The following is a 26,765-nucleotide window of genomic DNA, read 5'->3' on the forward strand; positions in this document are numbered from 1 at the left end:
CTCCCCCTCCTTCTTCTTTTTGTTCTTCTCCTTCTCCTTCTCCTCCTCCTCCTCCGTCTCCTTCATCATATAATCCTTTCTGAAACTGACAGAGCCCTGTTCTGTGCTCTGAGATACAATGGCGAGAAAGCATCTCCAGAGCTCTAACAGCTCTTGCTCTATCCAGCTGTCTTCATTGGGATGACAGCTCTACCTCCCAACCCAATCTGGTGTGAGAGGTGAGGACAGTCAGACCTGCCTGATTCTGGAGTCCTGCCTCAGAATTTAGTCTAGTCCATTCATCTGATAGGGATCCTCTGACAGCCTGGTAAGGCTAGTCTCTGCTGTTAGTTGACAGACTGCCCTGTGGAAGGGGGAGCAGGCATGTCATTTATTGCTCATAAAACAGCCACAATAGTAAGTGGAGTTCTTGAGGTTCACATAAATTTATCTAGGTCTTTACCATGTTTTTGCCTCTACATTTGTAAGGCATTTCACAACACACATATCCAATATTCTTCTCGTCATTCACTCTTCCTCTGCCCTTTACTGTTTCCACCTCCCTCCTCGGAGTCAGTCCTTGTTCTTTTAAAAAATAATAGCTGTGATTCCATTTTGTTTGAACATAATTACATGACAGAGAGCTTTCAAAATGATTCTTGTGACAGACAGAAAAAGTGGTGACAGTGGCTCATTATTTTCTGTTTCCAGCCAGTAATTTTGTTAATTACACTATGCTTTATTACTTTCTGAATAAACAACTGAAGAGCATGAACCAAACATGATGTTACAATTGCGTGAGTTTGCTTATTGCCTTTACAGTTTATAAATATTTCTATGGCCAACTTTGCTGTAGCTGTGTGAAACCCTGAAATCTCTCTGAAATCAAATGAAGGAGCACCCCAGTATAATGCATATTTTGAAATAAGAACTTTTAGGAATCAATGGGCCCTAGAAGAGACTTTTCTCCCGTCTCCATAAAGATCAGATGGATCCATCAAGAACAATTGCTTTTCCTTTCCTTTGCTGTTATCTTATTATGTATTAATATTTCAGGAAAGGAAAGAATGTAACCAGACCTGGCCCAACTATTTTACAAAATAATTCCTGTCTCTCAGTTCATTCGACTTCCAAAGAGAATCATTTGAAAGTCCATCTCTGTTCCCCCTTTCATTCATTCTCCCAAGTACCCTTTCTTTTTCCTTTGGCAATCCTTTGCTGTCTCTCCACAGTTACTCTATTCCCTATCTTCCCCCTCCCCTCTGAAAGAAAATTATATAAGTGTTTGGGGTCCATTGGGAAATTGGGTAATCACTCTGTAATTCCTCCCATGCACACAGTTAAATAAATTTGTATGCCTTTTCTCTTAACAGTCTGCTTTATTGTGAGGCAATCATGGTTCGCTGATTTTTTCATTGAAAAGAGTTTGCTGATTTTTTTTTTTCAGTGAACCTCTCTAGGGCAAGGGGGAAGCTTCCCTATGGCCCCTACAGTTTTGGCATAGTTGGCAGAATCATCAAAGCCATTGTGCACTTCTGGAGACCACAGTGAAAGGAATCCAGGACTCAACAAAGTTGGCAAAGAAATGGTAAGAATTTCTTACTGGTCAGCCTCCCAGTTTCTTTCTTTCCATGAACTCTGGTCGAGTGAATGGTAAAAGAAAAAAAAAATCGCTCTCTCCCTTTTCCTTTCCAAATGTAAGATTATTGAGAGAAAAGGTTTTATATGGGACTAGTTGGGTTTTAGCAACTCTGGTTGCTAAATTTGGGGTATGAGTATTTATATTGTTTTGTTACTGGAAAGGAGTCCCAATCCAGACCCCAAAAGAGGGTTCTTAGATCTTGTGCAAGAAAGAATCTGGGGCGAGTCCATAGCGTAAACTGAAAGCAAGTTTATTAAGAAAGTAAAGGAATAAAAGAATGGTTACTCTATATGCACAGCAGCCCATTTTTATGGTTATTTCTTGATTATATGCTAAAGAAGGTATGGATTATTCGTGAGTTTTCCAGGAAAGGTGTGGGCAATTCCTAGAACTGAGGGTTCCTCCCTTTTTCTTTTTTTCTTTTTTTTTTAGAATATTTAGGACAACTTCCTGACATTGCCATGACATTTGTAAACTGTCACAGTGCTGTTGGGAGTGTGTCTTAGCATGCTAATACATTGTAATTAGTGTATAATGAGCAGTGAGGACCAGCAGAGGTCACTCTCATCACCATCTTGGTTTTGGTTGGCTTCTTTACTGCAACCTGTTTTATCAGCAAGGTCTTTATGACCTGTATGTTGTGCCAACCTCCCATCTCATTGTATGACTAAGAATGCCTTAACCTTCTGGGAATGCAGCCCAGTAGGTCTCAGCCTTATTTTATCCAGTCATATTCAAAATGGAGGCACTCTGGTTCAAACGCCTCTGACAGTTTGAACTCTTTTTCTCTCAGAAATAGCCTTTTGTTGTTGTTGTTTTTCCATTTTCCTTTGTCTTTCTGTGTTATTCTTTTATAAAGAGGGGTACCACAGGGTAGAACATGAGCCTAGATCCCCTATAAATGTTCAAGCTGGCCCTGTAGACTGGTTAGTTTTTTGCTGATCTGACTGGATGAGCATCTGTAAAGACAAACTGCTTTTAGTCCCTGAAACAAAAACTGGATTTTTTTTGGGGGTGTTTATAACCTTGGGGGGTTGACTCTGTGACTAAGTGTGGATACTCTCTTAGTCTCCACCATCAGGAGGGTATGAATTTTTGGGTTCATGTTAGGTGGCCAATCTGAAAAGACTAGGAGTCTGAGACATGTACGATTTTAAGCAGCACATTATTTGTACCAAATGTGCCAAGCTCTTAGGGGAGATTTGTCATAAAAGGTCCCATTTTTATGGGACTTTTGTTGTCTTTTGTTACTTTCAGCCTATTTCTGAGAGTGAATTTTGGGCATTATGGGGACTGCCTCTTCTATGCCCTCTCCAGAAACACATCTTGCTTATACAGTGACAACCTATTCTCAACCTGGGAAATTTCCACCTGGGCTTACTATGAAGAGGCTCATTGGATTAAATCACTATTGGAATAAATAATCCATTGAAAATTCTAATTATCCATGGCCAGCAGAAGGATCTTTTGAATTAGAAAGCTTAAATTTAAGGAAAATTTTTAAGAGCTCTCATTCTAAGCATTTGCTTTATTTGTATTTATGAGAAGATCAAATAGAAAGAAAGACATGTACTAGTATTGCAGCTAGCCTTAAGAACTCTCCTGACAAGATTAAAGAACAGAAATCTAATCTAGAACAAAAGTTAAAATCTGCCCCCAATTTAAATTTCCCTCCAACTTAAACTCTTTTTTGTCCTCAACTATGTGTCCCAGACCGCCCGAGAAGATTTTTTGGATCATCTGGGCCGCTGGTCAAAATCCCCCTCCTCAAAATCCAGTCTTAACCCCACAGCAAACTTCTGTAATAAACCCTAAAACAATTACACCCCTAATGCCTCCAGAAAATACTTTAGCTAACCAACTGCCTAATCTAACTTCTGTGTCTCTGCAACATTTACAGAAAACACTTAGACCTAATTTAAAGTCCAGATGCATACAGGTTGATTGTATAAGAGCTGACAAGCAAGAGAAACCTGTTAGATAAACCAGGCAGTGCTTGACTTCTTGTGCCATACGATGCTTCTTCCTTTCCAGGCTATGTAAGTAACTCCAATAGCTCCAGGCTTCCCTAGGCAGTGCCCCCTGAGAATATATCCAGGGCCTCCATGACAAAGAATTTATGTCCCCTATATGGCAGCAAATCTTCTGAATCACAAAACCCTTTTGCTCGCACTTTCAGAAGATCCTTCCTACCAAATTTATAGAAGAATCGGAGAGGCTAGAAGCCATTTACAATCCCACTCACAGGGACCTTGACTGGCTACTAAGGGGTGTACTTCCCACCCATTCTACCCATGATTATTCTGTAGTCCAGAGACAGGCCAGAAGGCCTCCAGGGGAAAACCCTAAACATGGGAAATGGGAGGCCAGCTCCTCTCCCTGGCACCCTAATGGTTGACCAGGAAATGGTTCAGCTAGAGGCTAATATTCAGGGTCTGATGAGGTGATATTAGAGGCTTTCACTCTTAAGGTTAATTAGTCTAAGTTCCAACTATGTAACCAGAAGGAGGGAGAACACCCTAGGGCTTTTATTGAGGGGTTTATGCAAACTTTTCAGAGGCATACTGGATTAAAACCTGATGCACCAGAACACAGAAATCTTTAAATTTCTGCCCTTGTTGAAAATCTACTTCCATAACCACACACACACACACACACACACACACACACACACACACACACACACATCTAGAACAATATAGTTGGTTGGGCTACTCAGCCTCTGTATTAGTCTGTTCTCATACTGCTATAAAGAACTACCTGAGACTGGGTAATTTATGAAGAAAAGAGATTTAATTGATGCACAGTTGCACAGGCTTAGTAGGAAGCATGACTGGGAGACTTTAAGAAACCTACAATCATGGCAGAAGGTGAAGGGGAGGCAAGCACTTTCTTCACATTGTGGCAGGAGAGAGAGAGAGCAAAGGAGGGGGTGCCATACACTTATAAACCATCAGATCTCATGAGAATTCACTCACTATTATGAGAACAACCAGGAGGAAATCCACTCCATGATCCAATCACCTCCCACCAGGTCCCTTCCCCAACATTGGGAATTACAATTCAACATGACGTTTGGGTGGAGACATAGAGCCAAACCGTATCATTCCAATCCAGAGCCCTCTCAAATCTCATGTCCTTCTCACATTTCAAAACATAATCATGCTTTACCAACATTCCCCCAAAGTCTTAACTCATTCTAGCATTAATTCAAAAGTCCAAGTCCAAAGTTTCATCTGAGACAAGGCAAGTCCCTTCCAACTATGGGCTTGTAAAATCTAAAACAAATTAGTTACTTCCAAGATACAATGCAGGGACAGGCATTGGGTAAATGCTGTCATTCCAAAAGGGAAAAATTGGCCAAATTAAAGGGGCTACGGGCCCCATGCAAGTCCAAAACTCAGCAGGGCAGTGTTAAATCTTAAGGCTCCAAAATAATCTCCTTTGACTCCATGTCTCACATTCAGGGCCCACTGATGCAAAGCATGGGTTCCCAAGGCTTTGGGCAGTTACACCCCTGTAGTTTTGCAGGGCACAGCCCCTTTGGCTGCTTTCACAGGCTGGCATTGAGTGCCTGCAGTTTTTCCAGGTACATGGTGCAAGTTGTTGGTAGATCTACCATTCTGGGTTCTGGAGGATGGTAGCCCTCTTGTCACAGTTCCACTACGCAGTGCCCCAGTGGGGAATCTGTGTGGGGTCTCCAACCCCACATTTCCCCTCCACTAGCAGAGATTCTCCATGAGGGGTCTGCCCCTGCAGTAGACTTCTACTTGGACATCCAGGCATTTCCATACATCCTCTGAAATCTGGGTGGGGATTCCCAAACCTCAGCTCCTGCCTTCTCTGTACCCACAGGCCCAACACCATATGGAAGCTGCCAAGGTTTGTGACTTGCACCCTCTGAAGCAATGGTCCAAACTGTACCTTGGCCTCTTTTAGTCGTAGCTGGAGCTAGAGCAGCTGGGACCCAGGGTGCCATGTCTTGAGGCTGCAGAGAGCAGTGGGGCCCTGGGCCTGGCCCGCGAAACCATATTTTTCTTCTAGGCCTCCTGGCCTGTGATGGGAGGGGATGCCTGAAGGTCTCTGACATGCCCTGAAGACTTTTTCCCTGTTGTCTTAGCTATTAACATTAGGATCCTCTTTACTACTGCAAATTTCTGCAGCAGGCTTGAATTTCTCCCCAGAAAATGGGTGTTATTTTCTACTATGTGGCTGAGCTGCAAATTTTTCAAACTTTTACGCTCTGCTTCTTCTTAAAATATAAATTCCAGTTTCAGATAATCTCTTTGTTCATGTATTTGAGCATATACTTTTAGAAACAGGTCAATTTTGAATGCTTTGCTGTTTAGAAATTTCTTCTGCCAGAAACCCTAAATCATCTTTCTCAAATTCAAAGTTCCGCAGATCTCTAGGGGGTACAAAATGCCACTAGTCTCTTTGCTAAAATATAGTAAGAGTGACCTTTATTCAAATTCCCAATAAGTGCCTTATCTCCATCTGAGACCACCTCAGCCTGGACTTCATTGCCCATATCACTATCGGCATCTTGGTCACAAGCAGTCAACAAGTCTCTAGGAAGTTCCAAACCTTCCCTCATCTTACTATCTTCTTTTGAGCCCTCCAAATGGTTCCAACCTCTGCTGTTACCCAGTTCCAAAGTTGCTTCTACATTTTCAGGTATCTTAATAGCAATGCCCCACTCTTCAGGTACCAATTTTCTGTATTTGCCTGCTCTGACACCACTATAAAGAAGTACCTGAGATCAGGTAATTTATGAAGAAAAGAGGTTTAATTGACTCACAGTTCCACAGGCTGTACAGGAAGCATGACTGGTAGGTCTCAGGAAACCAATCATGGCAGAAGGCGAAGGGGAAGTGAGCACCTTCACATGGTGGTACAAGAGAGAGAAAAGGGGGAAGTGCCACACGCTTTTAAACCATCAGATCTTGTGAGAATTCACTGACTATCATGAGAGCAAGGGAGGAAATCCGCCCCCATGATCCAGTCACCTCCCACCAGGTCCTGGCCCTAACATTAGGAATTAAATTCAACATGAGATTTGGATGGGGACCACAGAGATTTGGATGGGGACACATAAGCATTTGTTATGGAAGCAGCTACACAGTTCTTTGAAAACAACTCACAGAACAACAACAAAAGAGAAAGATTTAAAATGTGCAGGCCTTGGTTTGTAGGTTGAGTCACTGCAAAAGTAAAATCAGACCCCTGAGAGCAGATCGAAATTCTCTCATCAGTCACAGAACATTCCTCCGGGTGTCTACAGATACTGTAGGAATCCTGGACATTTGAAAAACAATTGTCTAGCCCTTAAAGTAGAAGAAAACTTAAAAAATTCCTCTGTCTGACTCAATAGGTTTGTTTCTCTCCTACTGTGGGACAATATCTTGTTGATTGGCAGGGTCAGTGAATCTTCAGTTGCACTCCAGAATCTACCATTAAAGTTAAGACAGAGAATCAGGCTGGGCGTAGTGGCTCATGCCTGTAATCCCAGCACTTTGGGAGGCTGAGGCAGGGGGATCACCTGAGGTCAGGAGTTCGAGACCAGCCTGGCCAACATGGTGGAACCCCGTCTCTACTAAAAATACAAAAATTAGCCAGGTGTGGTGGTGGGTCCCTGTAATCCCAGCTACATGAGAGGCTGAGGCAGGAGAATCGCTTGAACCTGAGAGACAGAGGTTGCAGTGAACCAAGATTGTGCCACTGCATTCAACCTGGATGACTGAGTGAGACTACATATCAAAAAAAAAAAAAAAAAAAAAGAGAATAAAAAAAGATAGAGGATCAAGAACTGGATTTTAAAATTGATACTGGGGGTGATGTTCTCTACCATTTGTCCAGAAGAATTATCTCTACCTCTCACCTCTAATTCTATTCAAGTCTCTGGGCAACCTATTTCATTTCATTATTTATCTCTTAGGTCACCCCGATATTCCTAGGCCCTCTTAACACACACCATGACTTTTCTCTGCCCTCAGACAAAACTCCAAACTTTCTAGTCTCCCTAATGGAGATCCATTCTGATTTAAATTCCTCTGAAGATAAAATCTTAAAGGATGCTCCATCTAGTTGCTAGTACTTACATGCAAATGAAGTCAAATTGCTGTTGAGTGTAGAGCCTATGTACATTTCCTGGAAAAGGAACAAGTCAGCCAGGTGCAGTGGATCTATAATCCTAGGACCTGGGAGGGGAGGCAGACAGATTGCTTGAGCTCAGGAGTTTAAGACCAACCTGGGCAACATGGTGAAACTCCATCTTTACAAAAAAACAAAAAATTAACCTGGCTTGGTGGTGTGCCTGTAGTCCTAGCTATGTGCGGGGAAGAGGCAAGAAGATTGCTTGAGCCCAGGAGTTGAGGCTACAGTGAGCCCAGATCACATCACTGCACTCCAGCCTGGGTGACAAAGGGACACCTTGTCTCAAAAACAAACAAACAAACAAACAAACAAACAAACAAACAAACAAACAAAAGACCAAATCTTTCCAACACTTGTTTATGGGTAGTACTTGTTTTCACTACTTCATCCTGTAACACCCCAATTTTACCAGTAAAAAAGGAAGGAAAGTTTTATTCAGATGGAAATCAAATCTATCCATTTGTGCAGGATCTAAAAGCCATAACTTTGTAATTCGTTGCCACCCTATTGTGCCTAATCCTGCTGCTATCCTGACCTCAATTCCCACTGATGCAGTCTGGTTTATAGAAACTGACCTTTGTCCAGCATTCTTTCCAATTTTGCTGCACCCTGACTCAAAATTTCTCTTTGCCTTTAACTTCAGAGGGAAACAGTTAACATGGACTTGAATACCTCCAGGATATTGTGAGTCTCCTTCAGTATTCTCTGAAATCCTCAAAACTGATGTAGACGCTATGACCTTTACTCAAGGTTCCATTGTTGTTCAGTATGTTGACAGTCTTTTGCTCTGTAACCTGACCAAGTAGGATGCCCTTCTAGAGTCCCTCATTTTCTTAAAGGCTAGCTATTTGAAGCTACAAAGCCTCCAAGTCTAAACTTCAATGGCTGCAGACAACTGTTATTTGCTTAGGACATGAGATATTTCAAGGCACTCAAAAAGCTCACTCCAAAAATGCCATGAGTCTATTTTGTCTACTTCTGTTCCCCAAATTAAGAAATACCTATTAGTTTCTAGAAGCAGCTGGCTATTGCAGCCAATGAATTCCTAATTTTGGTGCTCTTGCTAAATTTTTATTTGCCCTCCTCCCAGGTACCATTCTGGAAATTAGCATTATTCATACCCCCTGCTCTCGGCTTACCTAATTTTGATAAACCTTTCCACTTATATTGCCATGAAAATAATGGGACTGCTGCTGTTATTTTAGGACAGCCCTCTTCCTCCCAGATCTATCCTAGAGCATATTTTTCTTTCCTGCCCTTCCCCCTCCCCTTCCCCTTCCCTTCCCTTCCCTTCTCTTTTTTCTTTTCTTTTCTTTCTTTTTTTTTTTTTTGTTGAGACAGAGTCTTGCTTTGTTGCCAGGCTGGAGTGCAGTGGCGTGATCTCAGCTCACTGCAACCTCCGCCTCCCAGGTTCAAGTAATTCTCCTGCCTCAGCCTCCCAAGTAGCTGGGACTATAGGTGCATGCCACCAGGCCCAGCTAATTTTTGTATGTTTAGTAGAGATGGGTTTCACCATGTTGGCCAGGATGGTCTCAATCTCTTGACCTCATGATCCACCCACCTCGGCCTCCCAAAGTGTTGGGATTACAGGCATGAGCCACTGCACCAGGTCCCTTATAGCATATTTTTCATGCCAACTGGACCCTGTGGCAGCAGGTGTGCCGCCAGGCCTATGTGCAGCTGCCACTTTAATTGATAAAGTCAGCACTGTTACGTTAGGTTTCCCTATTCACTCCTATGTTCCTCATACTGTGTCTGCTGTCTTACAAGTTCATAAAACGCAGTGTCTCTCTAGGTGATGACAGGCCACCTGTGAGCAACCCCCTTTGACCAATCCCTCCATTATTTTATATCATTGCAACACTATAAATCCAGCTGCCCTCCTGCCTCTCCCTGATGATGGAGGCCCTCACTCCATTTCATATGATTGCCTTGCAGCTGTTGGTATGGTTTGAAAGTCACAAGAGGATCCCTTGGACATTTCTTTAGACAACCAAGATTTACTTATTTTTTGTGACGGCTCTTGTAAATGAGATTTCAAAGGGAATGTAACTGGCTACACTATAGTTTCCTCACATGAAACCCTCTCTGGTAGGCAGACCATCTGCCTACCATAAAGTCAGCTCAAGTTGCTGAACTTGTAGCCCTTACTAGAGCTTGCACATTGGCAAGAAACAAACAAACAAACAAAAACAAAAACCAAAAAACCGCCACTCTATACAGACTCCAAATATGCCTTTGGAGACTGTCATACACTTAGTACAATTTGGAAATCCTGTAGTTTCTTAACCTCCGCTGGCACTTCTATTGCCAATGGGCCTATAATTCTGTCCTATTATAGGCTATCCACCTTCCCACTAAGATTGCTGTTGTTCATTACCCAGCTTATACCAAGGATATGGATACTGTACCCCAAGGAAATTATTGAACAGACAGGGCTGCTAAATCTGTGGCCTAACGGCCCTCCTTATCCTTTTTATATGCAATTTATTAACCTGCCCTTATCCCTGCCTAACATTGCTGATTATCACAGTAATGCCTCACAATGTGAAACAGGATAAATGGATATTAATGGGTGCCAAACTATTATCAGATTGGTTGTATACTGGGCCAAATGGACTCCCTGGAGCCCCTTTCCTTTTAACTCTTTGGCACTTATCTCCCATCAGATGGGATGTATATACAAATGGGGAATAATTAATAAATTAAAAGATAGTTGGTACTGTCCTGGGAACTATAAAATTTATGGCCAAATTATTTCCCAGTGCACTATTTATAAATCTCACTAAATCTCTAGAGGAAACCAGTATTCCTCAGGAAGCCCCCGAAGGCCCATGTTGCCGCTTCCAGCACTCCAAATAGACTTTCTGGATTTACCTCCAGCTTTAGGCTTTTCTCACTGCTTCATTATTTTCTGCATGTTCAATGGGTGGACTGAATGTTATCCAACTAGGTGTGCTGATGCTACAGCTGTGGTAAATAAATAAGTTGCAGATTATTCCTTATTTTGCTATTCCCTTATGGATTGAGTTAGACCAATGGACTTATTTCACAGCAGAAATAAACCACTTGCTTGCAGAGGCTCTGGGGTACTATTAAAATTTTATAACTCATATCATCCCCAATCCTCAGGGCAAGTGGAACCTAAAAATTTAGACATAAAAATAATTTTGGGAAAATTTTATCAAGACAGTGGACTTAAATGGCCAGAAGCATTATCTCTGACCCTTATAAAAATCTGGAATACTTCAAATAGGAGACATGGATTAGCCCCTTTTAAAATAGAGTTCAGTCACTCCATACCTACTGACACCTCTAAACCTTCTCTTCTTGGGCTGAATGAACACCATGGGGATTTTTATTAAAAATTTTACTTTAAGTCCAAGATACATGTGCAAAACACGCAGGTTTGTTACATAGGTATACATGTGCCATGGTGGTTTGCTGCACCTATCAACCCATCATCTAGGTTTTAAACCCTGCATGCATTAGGTATTTGTCCTAATGCTCTCCCTCCCCTTGCCCCCGACCCCGACAGGACCTGGTATGTGTTTATGTGTTTTTCCCCTCCCTGTGTCCATGTGATCTCATTGTTCAACTCCCACTTATGAGTGAGAACGTGTGGTATTTGATTTTCTGTTCCTGTAGTAGTTTGCTGAGGATGATGGCTTCCATCTCCATCCATGTTCCTGCAAAGGACATGATCCCATTCCTTTTTATGGCTGCATAGTATTCTGTGGTGTATATGTGCCACATTTTCTTTATCCAGTCTATCATCGAGGGGCATTTGGATTGGTTCTATGTCTTTACTATTGTAAATAGTGCCACGATAAACATATGCATGCATATGTCTTTATAGTAGAATGATTTATATTTCTTTGGGTGTATACCCAATAATAGGATTGCTGGGTCAAATGGTATTTCTGGTTCTAGATCCTTGAGGAATGTCCACACTATCTTCCACCATGTTTGAACTAATTTGCACTCCCACCAACAGTGTAAAAGCATCCCTGTTTCTTCATAGCCCCACCAGCATCTGTTGTTTCTTGCCTTTTTAATTGAAAGGTGATTAAAGATTGCCTGAACTTATCTCACTCATTTGCCCTTTGATCTTTCACTGTGACTGTTCTTTTGAACTGTGCTTTTTACTAATTCTTGCTGTTTTTCTAGACAGTCAGGCACAAAGCTTTTGCACCAGGCTTGTAAGTCTTGACCACATTAACTAGTCAGTCTAATTTTGGTTATGCCAACATCTAGATGATGCAAAAGAACCTGAATTCATTTTTGTTTCTGCCAGTATGAGCACCTGGTGGATTCAGTCTGGAAGATGGATGTATGACAATATATGGCATCCAGAACCAGAGAAACAATGTCACATTGCATCTCTTATGGTAAGTCAACTGGACACAGAAAAGCCACTATGGAAGCTCAAAACTGTCTTCTACTTAGATAAAATTACTAGAAAGAAAATTTTCCTTCTGCATTGAAAACAGGAATGATGCTGGACCCTTGCTAGGTGACATACTAGGCAATATTGCAATCAGACTTTATAGTTTGATTCCACAAACGGCATTCTTGCACTTCTTACACAGACCATAGGTGGTACTGATGCTGACTCATGAAATCAATATTTATCAAATCACCAGATGCTACGGATGGCTCACAAGCCAGCCCTGGTGTGCAACTTGGGGCAGCTTACCTGTCAGATACTAAGGATTACATATGGATAGACTAAAGTCTGGACTGATTTGGCTAGGTGATAAAACCAAGCCCTCTAACAGCCAAAACTAAAAGTCTTTTATATAAAGTATTTCACAACTTGTTCTGCTCCCATAAATTGACAGGGAGACATGATAGCTGGAGATGTGGAAATGCCAATAACAAAGAAGATGAGGCACAGCAAACTCCACGCTGAGGCGCCACAGGCTCCACCCTGACCCTATCTGTAAACAACAGTGGCCTTTCAATATTGTGTGGCGACAAGATGTACAAGTGGTTCCCACCTAGATGCTCAGGGTGCTGTGGACTCAGTTATCTGACATCCTCTGTTACTAGGTACTCCACTTTAAATGGCAGCCAAATTACAAATGGGCCTTTTTGTTCATAAAGCGGTGCCACACAGAAGTAATGAATGTGACTTTGTAAAAAACCCAACCGTGTATTACAAATCTATGTTCTTTTCAGTCCTCAGAACTTTTCCCCTGGCATTTGGAACTTAAGAAAATGAAAGGGCAGTTTAAAATCTTTCCATGGCAAGAGAACAAGACTTCAGTATCACTACACAAGCGTTGGGAGCACTCCAGTCAGAAGTCAACAGTCTAGCTTCTGCTGTACTTCAAAACTGCTGCAGCCTGGATGTGCTGACAGTCCAACAGGGAGGAGCTTGTGCAGCTATTGGTGACAAATGCTGTTTCTACATAAACTGCTCAGGGCAAGTAGAGACTGATCTGCACCTTTTGAAAGTCAAGGTAAAACATTATCCATTATGTAACCAAGGCTAAACGGTTCTATTGGTCTGACCTATTCCTGGGAATGGGAGACTGATTTAACGGGGTGTGGGGAAGTGTGCTTAGATATGTTCTTTTCTCATTTTAATCTATGTTCTTTTCTTCCTTTTCAGATCTCTGACTACCCAACTACTAAACCAACTTCTCTCTCCAGAGCCACTAACTCAGGTTTTTTTTTTTGAGATGGAGTCTTGCTCTGTCGCCCAGGCTGTAGTGCTGTGGCATGATCTTGGCTCACTGCAACTTCCACCTCCCGGGTTCAAGCAGTTCTCTGCCTCAGCCTCCCAAGTAGCTGGGATTACAGGCCTCTGCCATCATACCCAGCTAATTTTTGTATTTTTAGGAGAGACAAGGTTTCACCATCTTGGGCCAGGCTGGTGTTGAACTCCTGACCTCCTGATGCACTCGCCTTGGCCTCCCAAGGTGCTGGGATTATAGGCATGAGCCACCGCGCCCAGCCTAACTCAACTTTTTATATGTGAAACTTCTAGGAGCGTTCCAGACAGGGAGAATGAGTGAGCTCCTTGGGATAATGCATATTTTGAATTAAAAGCCTTTATAAATCAACAGGCCTCAGAAGAAACTTTTCCCCCAGCTTCAAAAAGATCAGATGGGCCCATCAAGAACAATTGCCTTTTCTTCCCTTCCCTGTTATCTCATTATTTCAGGAAAGAAGAGGAAGAATGTATCCATACCAGGTCCAACCATTTTACAAAATAATACCTGTCTGTCAGGTTCTTTTAACTTCCAAAGAAAACCATTTACAAGTCAATTTCTGTTCTCACCTTCCATTCATTCTCCTAAGTATCCATTCATTTTTCCTTAATAATTATTTAATGCCCCTCAACCAGAATTACCTATATTCCCCATCTTCCCCCTCCCTCTGAAAGAGGTTATAGAAGTGTCTGGGCCCCATTGGGAAATTGGGTAATCACTCTATGTTTCTTCCCGCACACATGGTTAAATAAATTTGTGTGCTTTTTGTCTTATTAATATGCCTTACTATAGATTGATTTTTTTCATCGAACCCTCTGAGGGCAAGGGGAAAGCTCCTCCAACGCCCATACACAAGTGAAGCAGATCAAGATAGATTTATCACAAATCTGCCTTGCTATACAAGTGTCTGATGTATAAAAGATTGAAGTGAAATACTTCATAGCACCAGTAAAATATAACTCAGTGGCAAATTTTCTAAAAAGAACTTTGTATCTAGGATTGATAGGTTTGGAAAAATCTTACAAACTTTTCTTCAACATCTGAAGGTGGTTTTCAGTCTATAGTAATTGTCAGGCATCTGAGCCCAAGCTAAGCCATCATAACCCCTGTGACCTGCATGTATACATCCAGATGACCTGAAGCAGCTGAGGAACCACAAAAGAAGTGAAATAGGCAGTTCCTGCCTTAACTGATGACATTCCACCATTGTGATTTGTTCCTGCCCCACCCTAACTGATCAATTGACCTTGTGACATTCCTTCTCCTTGACAATGAGTCTCAGGAGCTCCCCACCGAGCACCTTGTAACCCCCACCCCTGCCTGCAAGAGAAAACCCCCTTTAACTGTAATTTTCCACTACCTACCCAAATCCTATAAAACTGCCCCTCCCCTATCTGCCTTTGCTGACTCCTTTTTCAGACTCAGTCCACCTGCCCTCAGAGGATCAAAAAGCTTTATTGCTCACACAAAGCCTGTTTGATGATCTCTTCACACAGATGTGTGTAACAGTACTACTATTATTTTACTTTTTTGAGATAAGTTTTTACTCTGTTGTGTAAGCTGGAGTGCATGGGTGTGATCATGCATCACTGCAGCCTCAACTTCCCTGGGCTCTAGTGAGCCTCCCACCTCAGCTTCATGAGTAGCTGGCACCACAGATGTGCACAACCACACCCAGCTATTTTTTGGTAGAGATTTTTTTGCCATGTTGTCCAGGCTGGTCTTGAACTTCTAGGCTCCAGTGATCCGCTTGCTTTGATCTCCCAAAGTGCTGAGATTACAGGCATGAGCCACCATGCCCAGCCCTTAGTAATAATTTTAAAAGGTCTTTTAGTTTGAAGTTTTTGATAGCCTGAGAACTGAGGCAGCATCTTCTTAAATTATTCTTGTAAAATCTGTGGGTTTGAAGTTTGATTAATGAGAACATGATGTGTTTTTCCAATGCTTCATGTAGTGTCCCTTGGTCACGTTCCTGTTTTATTCTTACTGCTTGTGTTCTTTATTATGGCTGGATTGGTGCTAGAGAAAACAAACTTTGTGTGTGAGTGTGGATGTGTCTGATAAGTACTTGAAATGTGACTTACATGATTTTGCTGTTTTTCTTTTTCATGAAATATTAATGTAGGAAAGTTGACATTTTGCTTTTAATTCAACCTAATATGATGTGAAGAATTTCCAAATAAGATTGTTTTCATGTAAGACTCGTGGCCTGGATGCACTTAAAATAATAAGATAAAAATAAAATATGATTATTAAAAACTATTTTGCTTAATGTCAAACATGCTGGTATACCATTCTACAAATATTAATCTTGATTAGTCTTCCTTTTAATTTTATTATTTAAAATATATTATTTTTTGCTCAAAAGGATATAATATTCTTTCTAAATTCAAGTAGCCAATGTACTCTTTTCATATTCGTATCAACCAACAATCAATTTATTGAATGATTTAATTTCTTAAGAACTATTTTTATACATAAATGAGTAGATTTTGTAATCATCATTAATCCTTGCTGTGTCAGGGGTCCCGAAAACTACCATTAGATTTGATGATTCTCTGGAAGGACCCACGGAATTCAGAAAGACTGTTATAGTTACACAGTTAGAGTTTATTACAGGAAAAGGAAACAGATTAAAACCAGCAAATGAAAAGGTGCATAGGCAGAATCCAGGATAAACCAAGAATGAGCCTTCAACTGTCTTCTTCCAGTGGAGTTGAATGGATTGTGCTTAATTCTCCCAGCAGTAATGTGTGATATCATTTTTTTTTCTTTTTTTTAAAAATTTTATTTTTCCATAGGTTATTGGGGTACAGGTGGTGTTTGGTTATGAGTAAGTTCTTTAGTGATTTGTGAGATTTTGATGCACCCATCACCCAAGCAGTATACTGCACCCTATTTGTAGTCTTTTATCCCTCACTCTCCCCACCCTTCCTCCAAAGTCCCTAAAGTCCAGTGTATCATTCTCATGCCTTTGCACCCTCATAACTTAGCTCCCACATAATGGTGAGAACATACGATGTTTGGTTTTCCATTCCTGAGTTACTTCACTTAGAATAGTACTCTCCAATCTCATCCAGGTCACTGTGAATGCCATTAATTCATTCCTTTTCATGGCTGAGTAGTATTCTTTCTTTCTATCTATCTATCTATCTATCTATCTATCTATCTATCTATCTAATCACAGTTTCTTTATCCACTCATTGACTGATGGGAATTTAGACTAATTTCATATTTCTGCAATTGTGAATTGTGCTGCTATAAACATGCATGTGCAAGTATCTTTTTCATATAATGGCTTATTTTCCTCTAGCTAGATACCCAGTAGTGGGATTGCTGGATCAAATGGTAGTTCTACTTTTAGTTCTTTAAGGAATCGCCACACTGTTTTCCATAGTGGTTGTGTTATTTTATATTCCCACCAGCAGCGTAGGAGTGTTCCCTGATCACCTCATCCACTCCAACATCTACTGTTTTTTGATTTTTTTGTTTTTGGCCAGTCTTGCAGGAGTAAGGTGGTATCACATTGTGGTTTTGATTTGCATTTCCCTGATCATTAGTGATGTTGAGCTTTTTTCTATATGTTTGTTGGCCATTTATATATCTTGTTGTGAGAATTGACTATCATGTCATTAGCCCACTTTTCGATGGGATTTTTTGTTTTTTCCTTTCTGATTTGTTTGAGTTCATTGTAGATTCTTGTTATTAGTCCTTTGTCAGATGTATAGATTGTGAAGATTTTCTCCCACTCTGTGGGTTGTCTGTTTACTCTACTGACTGTTCCTTTTGCCATGCAAAATCTCTTTAGTTTAATTAAGTCCCAGTTATTTATCTTTGTTTTTATTGCATTTACTTTTGGGTTCTCGGTCATGAAATCCTTGCCTAAACCAATGTGTAGAAGGGATTTTCCAAGGTTATCTTCTAGAATTTTTATAGTTTTGGGTCTTAGATTTAAGTCCTTAATCCATCTTGAGGTGATTATTGTGTAAGGAGAGAGATGAGGATCCAGTTTCATTATCTTACATGTGGGTAGCCAATTTTCCCATCACCATTTGTTGCAAAGGGTGTCCTTTCCCCATGTTGTGTTTTTGTTTGCTTTGTCGAATACCAGTTGGCTGTAAGTATTTGGGTTTATTTCTGAATTCTCTATGCTGTTCCATTGTTCTATGTGCCTATTTTCATATCAATACCATGCTGTTTTTGTGACTATGGACTTGTAGTATAGTTTGAAATCAGGTAGTGTGATGCCTCCAGATTTGTTCTTTTTGTTTAGTCTTGCTTTGACTATGTGGGCTCTTTTTTGGTTTCATATGGATTCCAGACTTTTTTTTTTTCTAATTCTGTGAAGAATGATGTTGGTATTTTGATGGGGATTGCATTGAATTTGTAGATTGCTTTTGGTAGTATGGTCATTTTCACATACTGATTCCACCCATCCTTGAGCATGGGATGTGTTTCCATTTGTTTGTGTCATCTATGATTTCTTTCAGCAGTGTTTTATAGTTTTCCTTGTAGAGGTCTTTCAACTCCTTGGTTAGGTATATTCCTAAGTATTTTTTATTTTTTTTGCGACTATTGTAAAAGAGGTTGAGTTCTTGATTTGATTCTCTGCTTGGTCGCTGTTGGTGTATAGAAGAGCTACTGATTACTGTACATTAATCTTGTATCCAGAAATTTTACTGAATTATTGTATCAGTTCTTGGAGCCTTCTGGAGAAGTCTTTAGGGTTTTCAAGGTAAGCAATCATATCATCAGCAAACAGTGAGAGTTTGACTTCTTCTTTGCTAATTTGGATGCCCTTTATTTCTTTCTGTTGTCTGATTGCTCGGCTAGGACTTACAGTGAAGAGGAATGGTGAGAGTGGGCATCCTTGTCTTGTTCTAGTTCTCAGAGGGAATGCTTTCAACTTTTCCCCATTCACTATTATGTTGGCTCTGGGTTTGTCATAGATGGCTTTTATTACATTGAGGTATGCCCCTTGTATGCTGATTTTGCTCAGAGTTTTAAACATAAAGGGATACTGAATTTCATCAAATGCTTTTTCTGCATCTATTGAGATTATCATGTGATTTTTGTTTTTAATTCTCTTTATGTGGTGTATCACATTTATTGACTTGCATGTGTTAAACCATCTTTGCATCCGTGGTATGAAGCCACTTGATCATGGTGGATTATCTTTTCGATATGCTTTTGGATTCAGTTAGCTAGTATTTTGTTAAGGATTTTGGCAAGTATGTTCATCAAGGATATCAGTCTGTAGTTTTCTTTTTTGGTTATGTCCTTTCCTAGTTTTGGTATTAGGTTGATACTGGCTTCATAGAATGAATTAGGGCAGGTTCCCTCTTTTTCTAACTTGTGAAATAGTGTCAAAAGGATTGGTACCAATTGGTCTTTGAATGTCTGGTAGAATTCTGCTGTGAATCTGTCTGGTCCTGGACTTTTCTCTGTTGGTAATTTTTAAATTACCATTTCAATCTTGCTGCTTGTTATTGGTCTGTCCAGGGTATCTAATCCTTCCTGATTTAAGCTAGGAAGGTTGTATTTTTTCAGAAATTTATCCATATCTTCTAGGTTTTCTAGTTTATGTACATGAAGGTGTTCATAGTAGCCTTAAATAACCTTATTTCTGTGGTGTCAGTTGTAATATCTCCTGTTTTGTTTCTTATTGAGGTTATTTGGATATCTCTCTTCTTTTCTTTGTTAATCTTGCTATTGGTTTATCAATTTTATTTATCTTTTCAAAGAACCAGCTTTTTGTTTTATTTATCTTTTGTATTTTTTTGGTTTCAATTTAGTTTTGCTCTAATCTTGGTTACTTCTTTTCTTCTCCTGGGTTTGGGTTTGGTTTGTTCTTGTTTCTCCAGTTCCTTGAGGTGTAACCTCAGAGTGTCAGTTTGTACTCTTTCAGTCTTTTCGATGTAGGTATTTAGGGATATATACTTTCCTCTTAGCACTGCCTTTGTTATATTGCAGAGGATTTGATAGGTTATGTCACTGTTGTCATTCAGTTTGAAGAATTTTTAAATTTCCATCTTGATTTTGTTTTTGACCCAGTGATCATTCAGGAACAGGTTATTTTATTTCCATGTATTTGCATAGTTTCAAAGGTTCCTTTTGGAATTGATTTCCAGTCTTATTCCACTGTGGTCTGAGAAAGTGCTTGATATAATTTAATTTTTCTTAAATTTATTGAGGCTCGTTTTGTGGCCTATCATATGGTCTATCTTGGAGAAAGTTACATGCACTGTTGAATAGAATGTGTATTCTGTGGTTGTTGGATGGAATGTTCTGTATATATCGATTACATTTATTTGTTTCGAGGTGTAGTTTAAATTCATTATTTCTTTTTTTTTTTTTTTTTTTTTTGAGACGGAGTCTCGCTCTGTCGCCCAGGCTGGAGTGCAGTGGCCGGATCTCGGCTCACTGCAAGCTCCGCCTCCTGGGTTCACGCCATTCTCCTGCCTCAGCCTCCCAAGTAGCTGGGACTACAGGCTCCCGCCACCTCGCCTGGCTAGTTTTTTGTATTTTTTAGTAGAGATGGGGTTTCACCGTGTTAGCCAGCATGGTCTCGATCTCCTGACCTCGTGATCCACTCATCTCGGCCTCCCAAAGTGCTGGGATTACAGGCTTGAGCCACCGTGCCCGGCCAAATTCATTATTTCTTTGTTGACTTTCTGTCTTGATGAACTGTCTATTGCTGTCAGTGGAGTATTGATGAAGTCTCCCACTATTATTGTGTTGCTGTCTTTTTCATTTCTTAGGTCTATCAGTAATTGTTTAGGATTGTGATATTTTCCTGTTGGACAAGACCTTTTCCCTTTATATAATGTCCCCTTTGTCTTTTTTAACTGCTGTTGCTTTAAAGTTTGTTTTGTCTGATATAATAATAGCTACTCCTGCTCGCTTTTGGTGTCCATTTGTATGAAATGCTCTTTTCCACCCCTTTAAGTTTATATGAGTCCTTGTGTGTTAGGTGAGTCTCTTGAAGGTAGCAGATAGTTGGCTGGTGAATTCTTATTCATTCTGCAGTTCTGTATCTTTTAAGTGGGGCATTTAGGCTATTTACATTCAATGTTAGTATTGATATGTGAGGTACCATTCCATTCATCTTACGATTTCTTGCCTGTGTACCTTGGTTTTTTTGTTTTTGCTTTTTAACTTGTGTTTTTGTTTTATAGGTCTTGTGAGATGTATGCTTTAAAAAGGTTCTGTTTTGATGTATTTCCAGGATTTGTCTCAAGATTTAGAGCTCCTTTTAGCAGTTCTTGTAGTGGTGGCTTAGTAGTGGCAAATTCTCTCAGCATTTGTTTTTCTGGAAAAGACTGTATTTTTCCTTCATATATAAATGTTTAGTTTCACTGGATAAAAAATTATTGGCTGATAATTGTTTTGTTTGAGGAGGCTGAAAATAGGGCCCCAATCCCTTCTAGCTTGTAGAGTTTCTGCTGAGAAATCTGCTGTTGATCTGATAGGTTTTCCTTTACAGGCTACCTGGTACTTTTGTCTCACAGCTCTTAAGATTCTTTCCTTTGTCTTAACTTTGGATAACCTGATGACAGTGTGCCTAGGTGATGATCTTTTTGTGATGAGTGTCCCAGGTGTTCTTTGTACTTCTTGTATTTGGATGTCTAGGTCTCTGGCAAGGCTGGGGAAGTTTTCCTTGATAGTTCCTCCAAATATGTTTTCCAAACTTTAGAGTTCTCTTCTTCCTCAGCAATGCCAATTATTCTTAGGTTCAGTCCTTCAACATAATTCCAGACTTCCTGGAGGCTTTGTTTATGTTTTCTTATTCTTTTTTCTTTGTCTTTGTTGAATTGAGTTAATTCAAATACCTTGCCTTCGAGCTCTGAATTTCTTTCTTCTACTTGTTTGACCTATTGCTGAGACTCTCCAGAGCATTTTGCATTTCTATGTGTCCAGTGTTTCCTGCAGTTTTGTTTTTTTATTTATGCTATCTAATTTCCGTGAATATTTCTCACTTCACTTCTTGTATTTTTTAAAAAATTTCCTTGCATTAGGTTTTACCTTTCTCTGTTGCCTCCCTGATTAGCTTAATAACTAACCTCTTGAATTCTTTTTCAGGTAAAATGAGATTTCTTCTTGGTTTGGCTCCACTGCTGGTGAGGTAGTGTGATTTTTTAGGGGTGTAAAGGAGCCTTGTTTTGTCATATTACCAGGGTTGGTCTTCTGGTTCCTTCTCATTTGGGTAGGCTCTGTCAGAGGGAAGGTCTAGGGCTGAAGTCTGTTATTCAGATTGTTTTGTCCCACGGGGTGTTCCCTTGATGTAGTACTCTCCCCTTTTCCTATGGATGTGGCTTCCTGAGAGGTGAGCTGTAGTGATGGTTATCTCTCTTCTGGGTCTAGCCACCCAGCAAATCTATCAGGCTCCAAGCTGGTACTGGGGGTTGTTTGCACAGACTCCTGTGATGTGACCTGTCTATGGGTCACATCCCATGGATACAAGCACCTTTTCTGGTGGAGGCGGCAGGTGGGTGAAATGGACTCTGTGAGGGTTCTTAGTTTTCATGGTTTAATGCTCTATTTTGGTGCTAGTTGGCCTCCTGCCAGGAGGTGGTGCTTTCCAGAGAGCATCAGTGGTGGTAGTATGGAGAGGAACCAGTGGTGGGCAGGGCCCTAGAACTCCCAAAAGTATATGCCCTTAGTGTTCAGATACCTGGGTGAATAGGGAAGGACCATCAGGTGGGGGCAGGGCTAGGTGTGTCTGAGCTCAGACTCCTTGGGCAGGTCAGCTGTGGCTGCTGTGGGGGATGGGGGTGAGGTTACCAGTTGAATGGAATTTTGTACCTAGGAGGATTATGGCTGCTTCTGCTGAGTCATGCAGGTTGTCAGGGAAGTTGGGGAAAGCTGGCAGTCACAGGCCTCACCCATCTTCCATGCAATCTGTAGGGCTGGTCTCACTCCCACCGTGCCCCACCTAACAGCACTGCCTCTGTTTCCAGGCAGTGGGCAAGCAGGGCTGAGGACCTACCCCAGACTACCCACCTCCCAGCTACAAAAGAATAGGGCATTAGTTCTTCCTCCGCCTGTGGAATCTGCCAGCCAGATTCGTGCTCTCCCCTGAGTTCTGGCCAGGAAGCTTCTCGAGTATTTCAAATTGTTACAAAGTTCACCTGGAGGTTTCTGTCTCCCTGTGGCATTTTCCCCGCACCTCTGGCTTCCCTCCCAAAGGATCGTTGTGATGCCAGACAGGAATAGCCTGCTTCCGGACCCAGTGAACTTCCAGGGCCTCTCCCACTGCTTCCTCTACCCTTGTGTTTCGCTCGGCTCTCTAAATGGACTCAGCTCCAGGTAAGGTTGGAATCTTCTCCTGCAAACTAGACCTTCAGTTTCCCCAGTAGGGGTGTGTGTTCTGGGGTGGAGGATCTCCCTTTCTCACTTCTGCAGTTTGGGCAGTCACAGTATTTGGGGTGTCTCCCAGGTCCCGCAGGAACAGTCTGCTTCCTTCGGATGATTTAGGGATCCTCTCAGGTTTCCTGATTTATTCCTGCAGTCATTCTGGAGCTAAAATTCACAATGCAAGCCTCCGCATGCTGCAAGCTAGTCCTGCCTCCCATCCACCATGATGATCTTTTAAGTCTAATGTGTGACATCATTTTTGAAGTACTGCCAACCAGCTTAGCTCATTGGAGCTTTGTGGTCCAGAGTTTTTACTGGGTGTCAGTTACATTGGTGTGGAACATCCACTTGACTGACCTTAGCTACTCACTTGTCAGCTCCCCCAGAGGTCAAACTAATGCATTGTGGCCCAGAAACAGGTAAACAGAAACATGAATTCAACATAAATCACATTGTTAGCATAAATTATCTGGTGTGGCTCAAGGTCTTGGGTTTACAAAGACATTCATTAAGAAAGCTATTCCAGAAAGCTCAGAGGTTATCTCCCAGGAGCTGATCAAAGGCCAGTCCTTTCTTTGGAATGTGCAGGGTTTGAACACACCAGGCCTAGCTAAGTTAACCTTTTAGTGTATTTGCAGAATTTACTGCACTTGCAGAATTCACTCTTTACACAGAATGCTTACATGAGGGTTAGAAATGCATCTGAATGACACATGTTTGTATTATTGATGTTGTTAGGTTATTGGCTCTCAAGGAACCTTTAAGATAATATGATCATTGGTCATGCAGATGTTCAGTAATGCCAGAAATGGGTGTGGAAGTAGGTACTCAGATAAAGGCAGAGGTTGAAGTCAAAGTTGAAGAGCAGATTCAAAGACAGAAGAGTTTTTTTTATAAAAATGCATTTTAAAAATTATTTTTATTGATACATGATACTTTACATATTTATGGTATAAATATGATATTTTGTTGTATGCATAGAATGCATAATGATAAAGTTAGGGTATTTGGGTTATGTATCACCTTCAGTATTATCTCTGCATTGGGAACAATTCAAGTACTCTTTTCTAGCTACTTTGAAGTATATGTTGCAACTATAGTCACCCTACTCTGCTGTTGAACATTAGGACTTATATCTTCTATCTGACTGCATTTTTGTAGCCATTAACCAACGTCTCTTCATCCTTTCTCCCACCCACATTCTGTTCCCAGCCTCTGGTATCTATCTTCTACTTTCTACCTTCTCAAGATCAAGTGTTTAGCCCTCACATATAAGTGAGAACATGTGATATTTGAAGCCACTTGGTGAAAGTGGGCATCCTTATCTTGTCACAGTTCTTAGAGAAAAAACTTTCAGCTTTCCACCATTCAATATGATATTAGCATGGATTTGTCACATATGGCCTTTATTGTTTTGAGGTACATTCCTTCTATGATTGGTTTGTTGAGAGTTTTTATCAAGAAGGGATGTTGAATTTTATCAAATTATTTTTCTGCATCTTTTGAGATGATCATATGATTTTTGTCCTTCATTTTGTTGATGTAATGTATAATTTTAATGATTTGCATATGTTGAAGCATTCTTGGATCCCTGGGATGAATCTTACTTGATCATGGTGTATGATCTTTTGATGTCTTGTAGGATTCAGTTTGCTAATATTTTGTTGAGAATTTTTGCATCTATATTCCTCAGAAATATTGGCCTGTAGTTTTCTTTTTTGTTGTGTCCTTGTGTAATTTTGGTATCAGGTAGTGCTGGTCTCACAGAATGAGCTAGGGAGAATTCCTTCCTCTTGAATTTTTTGAAATAGTTTGAGGAGAATTGGTGTTAGTTTCTCTTTAAAGATTTGGTAGAATTTGGCACCAAAACCACCTAGACTCCTAGATTTGATAAATTCAATAAAGTGCCAGGTTACAAAATCAATGTACACAAATCAGTAGCACTGCTACACACTAACAGCGACCAAGCTGAGAATCAAATGAAGAACTCAACCCCCGCCTCTGTTTTTTTTTTTTTTTTTTTTTTTTTTTGAAACAGAGTCTTGCTCTGTCACCCAGGCTGGAGTGCAGTGGCGCGATCTTGGCTCACTGCAACCTCTGCCTCCCGAGTTCAAGCTATTCTCCTGCCTCACCCTCCTGAGTAGCTGAGACTACAGGCACCCACCACCACACCCAGCTAATTTTTTTGTATTTTTAGTAGAGATGGGGTTTCACCAGATGGGGTTTCACCATATTGGCCAGGCTGGTCTCAAACTCCTGACCTTGTGATCCACCTGCCTCAGCCTCCCAAAGTGCTGGGATTACAAGTGTGAGCCACCACACCTGGCCGAACTCAACCCCTTTTAAAACAGCTTCAAAAACAAAGTATCTAGGAATACACCTAACCAAGGAAAGATCTCTGCAAGTAAAACTGCAAAACACTGCTGAAGGAAATCATAGACGACACAAGCAAATGGAAACACATTCCATGCTCATGGATGGGTAAAATTAATATTGTGAAAATGACCATACTGCCAAAAGCAATCTATGAGTTCAATGCAATTCCCATCAAAATGCCTTTAGACAATCCTAAAATTCATATGGAACCAAAAAAGAGCCCACATAACCAAATCAAGACTAAGCAAAAAGAACAAATCTGGAGGCATCACATTACCTGACTTCAAACTCTACTACAAGGCTATAGTTACCAAAACAGCTTGGTAGGCAGTGTACGGTGGCTCACGCCTATAGTCCCAGCACTTTGGGAAGCTGAGGCAGGTGGATCACTTGAGGTCAGGCGTTCAAGACCAGCCTGGCCAACATGGTGAAACCCAGTCTCTACTAAAAATACAAAAATTAGCTGGGCATGGTGGCACGTGCCTGTAATCCCAGCTACTTGGGAGGTTGAGGTGGAAGAATTGCTTGAACCCAGGGAAGGAAGTTGCAGTGAACCGAGATCGTGCCACTGCACTCCAGCCTGAGTGACAGAGTGAGACTTTGCCTCAAAACAAACCAACCAAACAAACAACAACAAAAAACAAAAACAGCATGGTATTGGTAAAAAACAGGCCCATAGACCATGGGAACAGAATAGAGAATCCAGAAATAAAGCCAAATACTTACAGCCAACTGATCTTTGACAAAGCAAACAAAAACATAAAGTGGGGAAAGGACACTCAATTCAACAAATGGTGCTGGGACAATTGACAAACCACATGTAGAAGGATCCTCATCTCTCACCTTGTACAAAAATCAACTCAAGATGGATCAAAGACTTGAATCTAAGACCTGACACCAAAAAAATTCTGGAAGATAATTTAGAAAAGGTCTTCTAGACATTGGCTTAGGCAAAGAGTTCATGACCAAGAACCCAAAAGCAAATGCAACAAAAACAAAGATAAAGAGATGGGACTTAATTAAAACAAAAAACTTCTGCACAGCAAAACAAATAATCAGCAAACAGACAACCCACAGAGTGGGAGAAGATATTCACAAACTATGCATCCAACAAAGAACTAATATCCAGAATCTGCAAGGAACTCAAACAAATCAGAATGTAAAAAACAAATAATCCCACCAAAACTGGGCTCAGGACATGAATAGACAATTCTCAAAAGAAGATTTACAAATGACCAAGAAACATATTTAAAAATGCTCAACATCACTAATGATCAGGGAAATTCAAATTAAAACCACAGTGTGGTACTACAGTCTTGTAAGAATGGTCATAACTGAAAATAAAAAAATTATAGGCGTGGATGTGGTGAAAAAGGAATACTTTTTCACTGCTAGTGGGAATGTAAAATAGTACAACCACTATGGAAAAGAGTATGGAGATTTCTTAAAGAACTAAAAGTAGAACTACCATTTGATCCAGCAATTCCACTACTGGAATTACCCAGAGGAAATAAGCCATTATACGAAAAAGA

The 26,765-nt window shown here is 40.7% G+C and overlaps 1 protein-coding gene across 1 annotated transcript in view; it reads left to right on the forward strand.

Annotated features, from left to right (window-relative positions):
* The first annotated feature begins 22,742 nt into the window (after positions 1–22,742).
* MUCL1 (mucin like 1) overlaps positions 22,743–26,765 on the forward strand; it is an 87,627-nt gene continuing 83,604 nt past the window's right edge. Inside the window, exon 1 of the mRNA XM_065524341.1 lies at positions 22,743–22,809. Within this exon, the coding sequence (XP_065380413.1) occupies positions 22,794–22,809 (16 nt within the window). The 5' untranslated portion in view covers positions 22,743–22,793. The remainder of the gene's footprint in view (positions 22,810–26,765) is intronic.

The sequence above is a fragment of the Macaca fascicularis genome, chromosome 11, assembly GCF_037993035.2.
Source record: "Macaca fascicularis isolate 582-1 chromosome 11, T2T-MFA8v1.1".
Classification (NCBI taxonomy): domain Eukaryota; kingdom Metazoa; phylum Chordata; class Mammalia; order Primates; family Cercopithecidae; genus Macaca; species Macaca fascicularis.